The 15,437-nt window shown below is 39.3% G+C and overlaps 1 protein-coding gene across 1 annotated transcript in view; it reads left to right on the top strand.

Annotated features, from left to right (window-relative positions):
• KIF6 (kinesin family member 6) overlaps positions 1 to 15,437 on the top strand; it is a 392,667-nt gene that overhangs the window by 106,658 nt on the left and 270,572 nt on the right. The window contains exon 6 of the mRNA XM_061146073.1: positions 14,760 to 14,889. Coding sequence (XP_061002056.1) covers positions 14,760 to 14,889 — 130 coding nt within the window. The remainder of the gene's footprint in view (positions 1 to 14,759; positions 14,890 to 15,437) is intronic.

Genomic DNA, 15,437 nt, shown 5'->3' with positions numbered 1-15,437 from the left:
TAAAACACAACTCCTCAACTATACAGCTATTATAATAACGTCTGTAAATGCAAAAAAAGGCATAGTTTGAAGCTGTAGTAGTTTTATGAGTAGAGCCCATATCAGCCAATAATTTTCTGTCACAGCTCACTTCAGCTCCCTCACACCAGTGTCTTTGCCCCCAGGACCCTCAGTGATGTCCTAATTTTGCTGGCATGTACCAAGGCCAGAGTCTGACCAAACCACAAACTGACAAGTGTGGTCAAGGCAGGAGAAGTGCTGAGCTCTCCTAGAGAGAGTGCATGTGGGGAAGAGCCTTTAGGATGAAATCTCGGTGAGTGAAGGGAAGAGGCTCCATCAGGTGGCTAGAGCGATCATTTGGACCAGGTAACTAGGGTTACGGGTTGCACATTATCTCCCTGCTCTGAAACTTCCATAGCAGTTACAGCCTGGGTATCCGTAGCAGTTTATCCACTTACAACGGACGTTGTGTTTTCAGATCAAGTTCTAGGGTAGTCGAAGATGTTTTACAAAATCAAAGCTAGTGATTATGAACCAGAGCTCAGACAGAGGCTCTTCAGGCTGGCTGACGACCTATTATCTTTCGGTACTTACCTGACTGAATCTAAGCAGCAAGCCCCAGGAATCTCCCAGGTAGAAGAAATAATGGCAACATTGATCTCTTTTATGATAGCAAAAATAAAAGGTGAAATACTCAGGAAACTTTCAGAGATTTGTGAAGATAATAGTACAGCGTTGGGTGAGAAATAAAAGAAGACGAAGGTAAATGAAACTATTCTGAATGAGATGTGTGACCACTTTCAAGAGGGCAGGTCTTCCCATGTTGATGTAGAAGTTCAATGAAATTCCAAGCAAAACATGAGAGACTTTTAAAAAATGATATTATTCCGGAGTTTATCCGAAAAGATAAACAACCAAGGAGAACAAAGTAACGTTTGAAAAATAGAGAAATGAGGGTGAGCTGGTGACACCGTATACTGAAATGAGGTAAAAACCCTAATAATGAAATCACATTATACTGCGTGAAAATTATACAGGTGAAGAACAGATAAACCAGAATCAAACCCTATACTGTGTTACTATTTAATGTAGACAGAGGGAAGAGTTATTCAGTCAATGATACTGGACATTTCTGTTAGTGAATCAACTAATAACTGTAACAGCAGTCCAATTTACTGTGGCTTAACCAAACAGTCGGAGAAGGCAATGGCACCCCACTCCAGTACTCTTGCCTGGAAAATCCCATGGACGGAGGAGCCTGTTGGGCTGCAGTCCATGGGGTCGCACAGAGTCAGACACGACTGAAGCGACTTAGCAGCAGCAGCAGCAGCAACCAAACAGTTCCTTCCTTCCCCATCATCTGCTGGAGCACTGGAAAGGTTCTGTAGATTGCAGCCAGGGCTGCCTCCGAAGCTTCAGGAGGCCTTAGGGGCTTCCTTGTGTCTTTCTGCAGAGCCATCTCAGCAGGTGACTTCAGTCTGCAAAATGCCTGAGTTACCTTCCGCACCACACCCACTTTCCTGGAAGAGAAAAGGAAAAAAAAAAAAAAATCATTGGTTGAAGCTGCCCTTTTAACAGTCTTCCCAGAAGCTCTACCCATTGATTTTCACTTACTTATCACTGACCTGAATCATGTCACATGGCCAGCTGTGGTTGCAAGGGAGTCAGGGAAAGACTAGTATTTTTAAAAAATTCCCTGAACAAAATCAGAGCCAAATAGGGTGGAAAGGGACATCAGAACCCATACAGGCAACCTGCACTGTGAGCCACACTTAGTTATTTAGGGAAAGAATCCATCCGTGTAGACCCCCCATTCCTTTCCTTGCACCTGTATCCAAAAACAGTCAAAGGAAAATAGCATCATTAATATTAAGTGGTATAACAACATGTATACACTTATAATTTTACCACAAGTCTGCAAAATATTCATAAGAAAATTGAGGAATTAAATCAATATATTTATCATTGTTGTCAACTTAAGAAAATGCAAATGTGAGAGTTGTGAGTTAAGCTTTATTTGGGGCAAAATGAGGGCGGCAACCTGGGAGACAGCACCTCAGATAGCTCTAAGAAGCCGCTCCAAAGAGGTGGGGGTGGAGGTGGGGGTGGTGAAAGATCAGTATGTGAGTGATTTTGGTGAAGGGGGAATACATACAATCAAGCACATATTTTTCCCAGAAGTTTTCTCCTAGTCTTGTGATGCTTTTGCTAGTCAGGAGGAACACTCTTCACCATGAAGGATTTTGGTGCTTTCCTAGATATGAGGAGATACAAAAATTGGGATCATAAAATCAGCTCCTGAAAATATCTATCTGAAGACCTGTCCTGCCAGTTTTTCCCTCATTTCTGCTCTCCACCCTGAACTCTTCTCGGGGAGATGCTAAAGGTCAGCAGCTACAGCAGCTCATGATTTAATCATCATAGAGGTAGAGGGCACGTGCCCATGGCAAGTGTCAATTTGCAGTTGACATTGTCCTTGTGATAGGACTCTTTTAAACTTCTTTCTACTTTTAAAATTTTCAAACTTTTTTTTACAAGAAGCATGTATTACTTTTATACTTGGAAAAATAATAAAGTTTATATTAAAATGAAAGTAATAAAAGTAAATAAACTCAGAACTTGTAAAATGCCATTGAGTAAACTTAGAGGTGTATAAAGCTATTTACTTGGCAGAGGAAATGCTATGTTTTTCCAAAATTACAAATCCATTGCCTCTAGTTCTATTTATTTCTGTAATTTCCCCAAATGTGGAAAACTTGAGCACATAATTTGTGATACTGAAACTATAAACTCTGAACTAGAAAGCAAGTATTAGTGAAAATGGGAGGAAAATGATTTTCCTTGGGAAAAAAAGGTTGGTAGCACTGAAGAAGATAAATTTTAGCATATGGCTTTGTAATTACCATATGGATTTAAGCCAAACAAGACATTTCATTCAATGATGAATTATTTGTGAGCCTGGAGCACTAATAGAAGGAACGTGGCCGCTGAATGTAGTTGGAAATTAGCAAAGGGTATTAGTGTTAGAGGGAAGGTAACAAGTGTAGTTTTTTTGTTAAATATTTACTTCTGGAAAATCATGCAAATGGTGGTTGCGGTAGGCAATAGATGAGTCTGTTCTAAGTCATGCTTACCTATGTTACATTTGGGAGCCATTCTGTCTGTCAGTTGTTATGATGTGATATTGTTTGGGTGGGAGATGTTTGGTTAATCTAAGATAATATAGAAAGATGATCCTACTAAGTTATTAGTAATCTAAATTGTTATCATATTTGACAATTTTGAGAAAAAAGAAAGAATGTTTCATATACATGCTAAATCTTAGTGAAATAATTAAATGACAATATTCAATAAATTAATAAATATAACCACTGGTGAGAAAGGTGTTGGTTCTCCTACATATTAATTGTGCCTAATCTGGTTCTGTCTTTGCCTACCATGGATAATTCTCATTTTGGTTTTGCATCTCCATAGCAGTAGCCAGCAGGTCTATTTCTTGAGTTGTTTTGATGACACTTGTTTTCGCAGCATAGGGGAGCGTAAGCACAGCAAGAAGCAGAAGCTTCCTGAGAGTTGTTGCCTCACTGACACCAGGCATCCTTGAGTTACGCAGGATGCATTACAGTAAGTCCCCTACCTTCAAGCTTTCGCGTTGTGAACTTTTAAAGATGCTAACATTCGTCTGCACGTCCAATTACGTAAGTTCACATGTCTGGCATGCATTGTCGTGTGTGTGCATCACCTACAAGCAGTTATGCTTTTGTGTACAGTACTGTATAGAGTGGGCTTCCCAGATGGCACAGCGGTAAAGAATCTGCCTGCCAATGCAGATTCGAATGCAGTTCCGATTCCTGGCTTGGGAAAATCTCCTGGAAAAGGAAATGGTAACCTGCTCCTGTATTGTTGCCTAGAAAATCCCATGGACAGAGGAGCCCTGGCAGGCTACAATACATGGGGTCGAAAAAGAGTCAGACACAACTGAGCAACTGAGCACACCCCACAGGTATAGAGTACAGTAGCAGAGTATCTTTATTTCGGGCCCAAGATGTTCAGAAACAAGTGTAAAAGCAGCGGCGATGTAGCTGGTACCACTAAGAGGTGCCAAGCTATCACAATGGAAATGGTGAAGTAAATAATTGAGAGAGTAGTGAGGTGAAAAGATGGTAGACCTTGCTTGTTCTTATAACATGAATTATTCAACAATTGGCATGATTATAAAGAACACAGACAAGATCATGGAACATGTGAAGTCTGCTCTGCCGATGATGTTGACAATAATATCGAAGAAGCGTGGAAAAGTTATAGAGAAGATGGGAAAACTTCTCAGTGTGTAGATGTAGGATCAGCACCAGCTTTGAATCCCACTCAGTTTATTTATTTATTTATTTATTTATTTATTTTTAATCCCGCTCAGTTTAATGCTGATTCAAGAGGAAGCTAAAAGCCTTTATGAAGACTTGAAGGAGAAACTTTTGGGGAGGCTCCAAAATCACTGCAGATGGTGACTGCAGCCATGAAATTAAGACACTTGCTCCTTGGAAGGAAAACTATGACAAACCTAGACAGCATATTAAAAAGCAGAGACATTACTTTGCTAACAAAGGTCCATCTAGTCAAAGCTATGGTTTTACCAATAATCATGTACAGATGTGAGAGTTGCACCATAAAGAAAGCTGAGCACCAAAGAATTGAGGCTTTTGAACTCTGGTGATGGCAAAGACTCTTGAGAGTCCCTTGGACTGCAAGGAGATCCAACCAGTCCATGCTAAAGGAAATCAATCCTGAGTATTCATTGAACGGACTGATGCTTAAGCTGAAACTCCAATACTTTGGCCACCTGATGTGAAGAACTGACTCATTTGAAAAGACCCTGATGCTGGGAAAGATTGAAGGCAGGAGGAGAAGGGGACAACAGAGGATGAGACGGTTGGATGGCATCACTGACTCTATGAACATGAGTTTGAGTAAGCTCCAGGAGTTGATGATGGACGGGGAAGCCTGGCATGCTGCAGTCCTTAGGGTCACAAAGAATCGGACACGACGAAGTGACTGAACTGAACTGAACTGAAGAAGAAACATGGCAAAGAATCAGAGGGTGCATCTTTTAAAGCCAGCCGTGGCTGGTTTCATCCATTCAAGGCTGTAGTCAACCTTTTTAATGTAAAAGTAAGTGGCGAGATGGTGAGTGCATATACAGTAGCTACCTGGGAATTTCCTGAAATGCTTTGACAAATTTTTGATGAAGGTGTTTATTTACCGGAGCAGGTTTTTAATGTGGGTGAGACAGGACTGTACTGGAAGAGGATGCCAGACTGAAGTTACAGCAGTAAGGAGGAAAACCTGATGCCAGGCTACAAAGCAGCAAAGGATAGACTAGCTCTGTTGTTTGGTGGCAATGCTTCCAGCAATGTGAAACTGAAACCACTCTTAATTTACTGTTCAGAAAACACAAGAGCCCTGAAAACGTGGCTGCACAGCTCTCTTCCTGTTAACTCCAAAGCCTGGGTTATACAGGCCATTTTCCAGGACTGGTTTTTCCCACCACTTTATCCTGGAGGTAGAGAAACATTGCTTGGAGAAGGACATCCCACTCAACATTCTTTTGCTGCTTGACAATGTTTGGGGTACCCCCATCCATGGATGACTTTCATCCCAAGGTCAAAGTAGTGCATCTGCCGCCAAATACAACATCACTCATCCAACCTATGGACCAAGAAGCTATAGCGACTTTCAGGAAATATTATTTACGTCACACTTGTCGTCAGACAGTAAAGGCGAGTGATGAATCAGGAAAAACCTCACAACAATTTTGGAAAGACTATAGCATCTACCAAGCCACAAAAAAACATTGACTTTGCTTGGCGTGAGGTTAGGGCCATCACCACAAATGAGGTTTGGAAGAACCTTTGCCTGCAGTTGGCTCAGTTTTCATGGATTTGAGAAAGTGGATGAGAAGTGCAAAGAGGTCTTCAGTGACTTAGTGACCCTCAGCGAGAAGCTGGAGCTGGATCCACAAGAGAACAGCTTCATGGAACTCCTTGCTGTGCACCATGAGGAGCTTACTAGTGAAGACCTGATGGAAGTGGAGGTCCAGAGAAAGGACAGAGATGAGAGGAAGAGGCAACTGGAGAACCGAAGAGATTAACGTTGCAGGAAACCCAAGGGGGTTTTCTTTATCTGAGAGGCTCTGTTAGTTTTTGAGGCACAAGACCTGAATGTAGAATGGTTCACGAATGCTGCAGCAGCCGTTCAGAATGCAGTCTAGCGCTCCCATGTCATCTACGACAAGAAAAAAAAAAAAAGAAACAGCTACTACTGGCAGGCTACAGTCCACAGGGTCACAAAGAGTCGGACACGACTCAAGCGACTCAGCACGCGTGCACCCAGACATCACTGGATTGTTTTTTCAAGAGAGTAGATAGAGTGGAGCCCAGCGAGGAACCAGAACCTGCGCCATCAGCGTCAGGCGTGAGTGGCATTGCAGCTCGCCCTCCATCTCCTATTGGTGACGATCCTTCAGCGCCACCGTCTCACACCTCCTCTGCCTCCCCCAGTTGGCAACTCTTCTTGCCTGTTCGCTCGATGCCAGCCCCAGGACGCCAGCTGTTGAGCTTATACCACTGTACTTTTCAAAGCACTGTATTGTAAGAGTCAAAATGTTCTCTTTATTTTTTGTTTTTGTTTCTTAGGTATTATTTGTGTGAAGAGTATTATAAACCTATTACACAGTACTATATAGCTGACTGTGTTAGTTGAGTACCTCGGCTAATTTTTTTGGACTTACAGACATACTCTTAGAACAGAATTTGTTCATATGTAGGGGCCTGATGTACATTAAATGACTCATTTCAATTTTGTGCCTCAGACAGGGGATAAATCATATACAGGTTGCTGGCACCTCTGCAATGCCAGACTTGTGGTGATACAGTTTGCTTAGGTGGTTGATTAAGTTCTTTAGGAAATCAAAAGACCAGAGTTCAAGTCTGATAATATTATCATTAGAAATAATAATGATAGTATTAAGGAAAGGATGTTTACCAATTGAAAAGAAAGAAGTTAATGTGGATATCAAGATAAGAATTCATCACAACAGTAACTCAGGATATTTTGCAGCTTTGGGGATTAAGAGGTACAAACTACTATGTACAAAAAAAATCTGCAGGCTGTGTTGTACAGCACAGGGAATATAGCCAATATTGTACAATAACTTTAAATGGAGTAAAACTATAAAAATAATGAATCACCTTGTTGGATACCTGAGACTAGTATACTACTGTAAATCAACTATACTTCAGTTTAAAAAAAGAATATTTTGCAGTTTTCAGTTTGGACCTATTTTTTCTTTTCTTGATAAAGTATTTCGTTTTAGGTTCACAACAAAACTGAGAGGAAGGTGCAGAGATTTCCCTTATATCCCTTCCTCACACACATGGATGGCCTGTCCCATTACGAGCATCACTCACCAAAATGATATGCTTGTTACCAAGAATGGACATACACTGACACATCAAAATAACCCAGAGTCCATAATTTGTCATAGGTTTCACTCTTGGTGTTTAACATTCCACAAGTTTGGACAAATTTGTAATGACATAGACCCATCATGATAATACACTGTGTTTTCGCTGACTTTGAATCCTCTGCTCTCTGCCTAGTCATCACTATCCCATACCTCCACCCCTGGCAACCACTGATCTTTTTATTATCTCCATAGTTTTGCCTTTCCCAAAATGTCACATAGTTGGAATCATACAGTATATAGCTCTTTCAGACCTGTTTCTTTCACTTAGTAATACGCATTTAAGGGTCCTTATGTTTTTTGCTTCTAGGTTTGGGGTTGATAGAAATAGTTTAGTTTTTTGAGAAACTACCAAAATGGCTGTACCGTTTTTGCATTTCCACCAACAATAGATGAGAATTCTTGTTGCTTTACATCCCAGCATTTAATGTCATTAGTGTTCTGGGTTTTGGCCATTTTAACAGGTGTGTACTGGTTATCTCATTATTTTTTACATTTCCATTTTCCTGATGACATGTGACATGAAACATCTTTTCCTATGCTTATTTGCCATCTGTATATCTCCTTTGTGAGGTGTCTGTTAAGGTTTTTGGCCCATTTTTTAATTGGGTTCTTTGTTTTCTTATTGTTGAGCTTTAAGTGTTCTTTGTATAGTTTGGATACCAGCCCTTTACCAGATGTGTCTTTTGCAAATGCTTTCTTCCAGTGTGTGGCTTATTTTCTACATCTTCAGACATTGTCTTTTGCAGAACATAAGTTTTTAATTTTAATGATTATCAGTTATTTCCTTCAAGGATCAGATCTTTAGTTTTGTATCCAAAAAGACGTCACCGTACCCAAGGCCATCTGGGTTTTCTCCCATGTTACCTTCTAGGAGTTTTATAGTTTTGCATTTAGGTCTGTGATTCATTTTGAGTTAATTTTTATATGTGGTATAAAGTCTATGTCTGGATTCATTTCTTTGTGTGTGGAGGTCCAGTTGTTCTAGAACCACTTTTTGAGGAGATTGTCTTTGCACCATTATATTGCCTTGATATCTTTGTGAAAGATCAGCTGACTGTAGTTATGTGAGCCTATTTCTGAATTCTGTGTTCCGTTTCACTGATCAATTTATATATGGTTTCATAAATACCACACTATCTTGATTACTATGGCTTTATAGTAAGTCTTGAAGTTGGGTAGTGTTGGTCCTCCAACTTTGTTCTTCTCATTAAATTTTGGTTTTGCTATTCTGGGTCTTTTGCCTCTCCATATAAACATCAGAATCATTTTGTTAATATCCACAGAATAATGTGCTAGGATTATTGGGGTTTCATTGCAGATGTATATCAAGTTGGAAAGAAGTAACATCTGGACAGGAGTAAATCTTCCTATCCATGAATGTGGAAAACCTTGCCATTTATTTAGTTCTTTGATTTCTTTCATTAAAATTTTGTAGTTTTCCTCCTATAAATGGTGGGCATATTTTGTTAGATTTGTACCTAAGTATTTCATTTTTTAAGTGCTAAGGTAAATGGCTTTGTGTTTTTAATTTCAAATTCCTCTTATTAATTGTTGATATATAGGAAATCAATTGATTTTTGTATATTAACTTTGTATCCTGCAGTGTTGTTATAATCACTTATCAGTTTCAGGAGTTTTTTTTTGTCAGTTCTTTCAGGTTTTCTGCATATGTCATCTGTGAGCAAAGACATCCTTTTTTTCCCCCCAATCTGTATAGCTTTTCTTTTCTTTTCTTGAATTATTACGTTAACAAAGACCTCCAGTATAATGTTGAAATGGAATGATGAGAGGGGATAGTCTGACCTTGTACCTGATATTACTAGGAAGGCTTTGAGTTTCTCACCATTAACTGTGATGTTAGCTGTAGGTTTTTTGTAGATTATCAAGTTGGGAAGGATCCTCTCTATTCCTAGTTTACTGAGAGTTTTTATCATGAATGGGTGTTGAATTTTGTCAAATGTTTGTTCAGCATCTATTAATATGATTATGTATGATTTTCTTTTTCAGTTCGTTGATATGATGGATTGTATTGACTGATAGCTGAATCTTGAACCAGCCTCATATACCTAAGATAATCCCACTTTGTCATGGTGTATAATTTTTTTTATACATTGCTGTATTTGATTAGCTAATACTTTATTGAGGATTTTTACATCTATATTCATGAGAGATATGGTCTAGAGTTTTCTTTTCTCTCATTATGTCTTTGTCTGGTTTTGGTATAAGTGTAATACTGGCCTCATAGTATGAGTTAGGAAGTATTTCCTCTGCTTCTCTCTTTAGAATGAGATTGTAGATAGTTGGTTTAATGTTTTCCTTAAATCTTTGGTTGAGAACCTGGTGTCTTTGTAGGCTAAAATAAATAACTCAACCTAAAGTGTCATGTGATTGGCTATATTTTTCCTTATCAGTAAGAAGGTATAATAGTAGATAAAACAAGAAAGAAAAGATATCTTTTTCAAAATACTAGGAAGAGTTTTCAAAATACCTCAGTGGTGGTTAAAGAGAAAAAGTATCCTTTTAGCCCAATCTATCTAGGTTAAGATCAACAGAAAAATTTATTGCACATTCGTAAAACTTTCTTAAGTGATATGTTTCAATTATTTATATTTTATAACAGAAGAAATATTTGAGATTTTTAATCAGTCTGAAGAAAGTCTACCTTTGAAGTTGTTTAAATTTAGGAAGGAGGGCTCCTCTCACATACTTCTCCTAAAAATTTATATCCTCCCTTCCCCCAAAGCTTTCCTGTAGAGAGCTTCTGAAAATGGGTTGGGGTAGGATGAGGGGGAAGGAGGTAGAAAAACACTAAACTATAGAATTTTCTCTTCACGGAAATGAATAGCAGGGCTGTGTTTACAACATGTGAGATACTTTCAGTTATTTAGAAGAGCCTCATGGATACCCTCCCATTTTTATGAGGCCCACCTGCTCTTGATATTGATACTGTTCAAAGTCAAGGTGACTAGACAGGGCTACCTCTCATCTGTATGGCACCTTCATGTGATTATTAAAAGGTACCCCTGCCTTTTAATCTGTTGGAAAATTGTTGTAATGTGTTGGTTTTGTTAGAAACCAGTTAACTGCCCGCGGCCAGCTTATGTCACAATAAATCTGCAGGCGCATGATGTGGGTTGCAGCATCTTGAACATGGTGCCATTGTATAGTGCATGGCTGTACCAATACGTGGGGCCCCTGCAAGTGAAAAAAAGAAAAAAGAAATCACCAGTATTTGTCTATCACATGAAAGCGAGAAACCAGATTCATTGTAATAACTCCTGGAACGTCCCTGTTCAGCGAGTTGGTGGTACTGGAATGTCGTGGAGGTGGGATGGAGAGTTGGGGAGGGTTCTCCCATTGATGGCTTCCATTATTGGGAACAAGAGCTTGGCCATTGCTCCTTATATGTCTTCCAGTCAGTTAGAAAGCCTAAAAATTCCAACTACTTAGCCAAATGGAAAAGATTCTCTGTTTACAGAGAAAACACAAAGCTTGCTTCTTCCCCATCATTAAGCAGGCTGAGTGTACTTAGCAGAACTTTTCCACTTAGGGGTCCAAGTTAAGGCTATCAGTGACTTCTTGCTCAAAATCTAAACATTTTAGAAACATTTTGTAGAGAAAACTATTCACAGGCCCTTTCAAAGAGAATCAAATAAATAGTTTGGGGGGTTTCCATCTTGGAATTAAGATGTTTATTTAAGAAACTCCAATAAAGCCCTCTTTCAAGCTATGAAAATTGTAGCCAGAACGGAGTAGTGGACTAAGGATTCAGGAAAAAGCTATTGATTTGTGAGAGAGCTGGGGAGTTGGGGTTGGGGGGCAGGGAAGGAAGCAACTTAATAAGAAACTTTTGCTAATGGTTCTTATTTCCTCTGACTTTGAAAATTCTCCACCAACAGCAGAGTTTAAAACATCCTCACCACCAGATTAACCAATTTAGGTAAGAGGAAGTACCCCCAGCTCAGGCCGCGCTTCTCTGAGCAAAGTGTAAGAGTGGGTGGGGCTGGCACGTGGGTTGTGAGGGTGAGTGCAAAAGGAATTTTCAATAAGAGCAGGCAGGGCAATAAGGGAAAGTCCAAAGCCTCATGCCCAAGGGATTGGGCAGAAACCAGGAAAGAATCTGAGGAGAAGAACTGGCAAGGGAGACCCTGATTGGAGAAAGTTGCACCACAGAAGATTCCAGAAAGATGCCAGAGGCAGAGCCTTCTTATTAAAGGGTGCCCACAGATGAGCCCGGAGCAGGGAGAGCACCCTGAGAGAAGCCAAACTAAACTGGACACCAACCTGTCTTTTTATTTACTTTTCAAAACCTCAGTGGGCAAAAATAAGCAAACAGTGAGGGAAACAGAACCAGAAAAGAATTGCTTCTCATCCTTTTGGCTAAGCTCAAGTGAAGACTCAGAAAACAGTCAGAGAAATACATGGTGATGAGTTATAAAAGACGACTGAGATTTCTATGCAGAAAAATTGAAGCACATGCAAATTGTGACCAAAGTGACATAGCTGGACAAGCACCCGGAAGTAAATATAGAAGCATGATACTTCTGCAATACATTGCAGATCAGAGGCTCTGAGTGATTTAGCCAAATGCTGATGATGACATTCCATACGTCCTCTGTTATGCGTCTAACTATTCTTTGTAAGTGTAACCTAAATCAATGAGCCATTCAGGTTATCTAAAAGGTTGAACACTTTTAGAATTCTGTACATGCTGGTTTTCTGCATTTTTTTTTAAATTACAGTGAGGTAATGGTGAGGAGATTATGTATGATATTACATTTAGATTTTTTGATTCAGCCATGATATAAACCCTGTGGATGTCCAGGAAGATCCATAATCCTCAGTTGAGCATTAGTTATTGCTGTGGTTAATGGGTGGTTTAGTTTACCCATCAGTGACATGGTCAGGGAGGTGGAAAAAGGAAACTTCCTGTGGAAGGACAAGCTTTGTAAAATTCACAGGGACCTTGCCTGTTAGTAGATTTATGACCCAAAGTGACTTCAACCAGTAAGATGAGTAACTCTCCTCTTTGGGCTTAGGTGGAGCTGGGTGGAAAGTAACTATAAAGAAACCAGAAATCTTCCCATATGTCCACCTTGTATGGTCATTAAAGATGAAGTCAGTAACTCTCAATCTTGGCTGCACAGCAGAATCACCCGGAGCCTTTACAGACTCTGGTGCCCAGTCCGCACTCCAGAACATTCAAATCAAAATCTTTTAAGAGGACACCTGGTGCTGATGTGTTGTTTTGTTTATATTCTGAAGGCTGGTCCTGTATGCAGCCAGGGTGAGAATGACTGGATTAAAGCGGACTTTCAGTGCCCAGGGAGTGTGAGCATCCTCCTCTTTGAATCATTTTCTGCTCCCTCATCTCCCCCTTTTCTGATCTTGCACAGGATGGTTTTGTATCTGACTTGGTCTTACAACATATATTGCAGGTGACTTTGCCTCAGAGTTGAAGAACTTGTTTTCTTCTTCATGTTGAAAAAGACAGAACTCTCTTCTTTTCTCACTTCTGATGTCCTGTCATATCACTCATTTCATGCTTTTATCTTCCTTCCCATATTACTTAACTTCTTTCACCTTTAAGATCTGTAGAATCTGTAGATTTAAGAAGAATTCTGACTTTTGTATCCCTAGGGATTGCATTTACCAAACCTTGTCAAGCATTTCAGAAGAATCACAGTGGAAATAAAGCTTAAGGAATAAAGAGGGTTCCTAAAAATAGAGCACAATTCATCTATTTCAGTTTAAAAATGCCTTCATATTTTCCAAGCATTTTTTTAACTCTTAAGCATTTTTAATAAGCTGACTTATGAGCCTTGTTGAAAAGTAAATAAAATACACTTGTTTCCATTAAGGGAAGAGATGCTTTTCCATCTTACTGGTATTATTGAAGGAGACAAAAAGAAGTCCAAAACTTGGCAACAAGCTGCATTATTAGTGACATATTGGTCACAGATGGGCTGGAAAAACTACACTTTCTTCCTGCAATTAGTATTTTAAGTGCCCACAAATTACATGTGAAAATCCAGATAGTCCCCTTACAAAAGGGAAGGCTGAAAAATTATGGTCTTTGCAAAATCTTCATTTTTAAAGTTTTCTAAGTGTGTTTTTATCAGTAGGCAAGTGATATATGTCCACTTGCTAGTTGTACTTTGAAGGAAGGCATAGGGCTAGATGATGCCAACGTTGACCTACTGTCGTCAATTCTGCCGTTGTAAGCAAGTGCAGATACCTGGAGAGACACTTGGCAACACTTGTAAATTACAGATTTTCTTTCTTCAACAATTTTTAAAATGATCACGAAGGCAAAACTCAAGAGGTAGAAGGGAGCTCTCTTTAGTAATTCTGTTGCTTGAATTTGTAGTCCTTTGAAAGAAGTCTATTAGGAATTTAGCCAAATTATGTTCCAGAAGTTGCCAGAAGTCCTAACAGGACTCTGAGGGGAGTTTTCACAAGTCAGCTCTTGAGACAGTGTTAAGATTCACATGGGACGAAACAGTGTTGGCACCAAAATGTCTCTTGAGGAGTTTTAATAAATGAATGTAATTCCAAACCTACGGATTCAATGGAAGGAAAAGTGATGCTGTAAAAGAAGAAAGGTCAAAAAACATATCTGATGGACATAAAAATAATAATTATAAACTAGGGTTTTATTATAAGACTTCTTGAGAATTTTTAACTCACCCTGATAAGAAAACCAGGGAATAACTCCTAGAGGGATGACAAATGCCTCCATTTTCATCGTGTTTAAATTGGTGAGCTAACCAGTTTGAAATGTCACATAGATTGAAGTGATATGAAATTGAACAAAAGGGAAAAATTAGAAGGAGAAAAATCAGTACCACCTAATGTAAGAAACTGAATTATGACATGGCTAAAAAAAGGCATAGCCCGGTTTCCTGACATAGGTAGAAGGTTACACACTGGCATTTTAAATTCAATAAGAATATGCATGTCCCAATAAGCTTTGGGGATCTGATGATTCCCAAAAAAAGCTGCCTTTAAATTAGGAGCTTGTAATGTACTTTTCAGCCCCAAAGCTATTTGGTAGTACTGTCAAGGGAATGTCGGTATAGATGCTAATCCAGTACTGTCTGGTGTCTTGTGTACTTTTTGATTTTATAAATTCAAGGCGTCATACATACGGCCTTTAAAAAAGAAACCTGTACGAAAGGCTTGAAATTCTTTTCCTTCTCAAAGCGCCTTGTGTTGTTGTTTCCTTTTTCCCTAGGAAAGTGACAGTCCTGGAGGACCCTGATCAGAACATCCACCTGAAAAACTTGTCTCTTCATCAGGCGACCACAGAGGAAGAAGCCCTGAATCTGCTTTTCTTGGGCGACACCAACAGAATGATTGCAGAGGTAATAAGCTTTTCTCTGCAAGCCGTGTTTGCACACTGTAAGATATAATGGAATCTGGGGGACAGCAATGACTTTAAAAATAATCTCACCTAAATCCCATCTTTTAGGAAAAGGAAACCTAGAACCAGAGAATTGAGGAGACTTTCTCAAGGTCTTCTAGCTAGTTAATGAGCAGGGACTAACATCTAGTCTCTTTTAATTTTGTAGTTTTAAATTTTATACAAATTGATTTGCCGCCAACCCATGACAACTCATCAGACGTCTTCATGATAGGAATTTTTGCATAATTTTTGAAACTTAAAATTGCATAGCTTATTCTTCCTAACCTCCAGTCATCCATATACTGGCATTTGTTTACCCATCCATGGATTTTCATGGGTTTAGAGAATTAATGAAGAATTTAGAGTAACATGTGGAACATAGGAAGTGCTCTATGCATTTGCAAGCTTTTGTTGGCGGATCCAGGAACACCGCCATGGTGTGTGGTAGAAGTATGCTTCAGTGCAGTATTGGGGATATACTTGTGCTAAAAGCTATCTGTTGCTAAT

The sequence above is a fragment of the Dama dama genome, chromosome 7 (assembly GCF_033118175.1).
Source record: "Dama dama isolate Ldn47 chromosome 7, ASM3311817v1, whole genome shotgun sequence".
Classification (NCBI taxonomy): Eukaryota; Metazoa; Chordata; class Mammalia; order Artiodactyla; family Cervidae; genus Dama; species Dama dama.
Note: the sequence above shows the minus strand (reverse complement) of the source record. Positions and strands in the feature narration are given on the sequence as shown.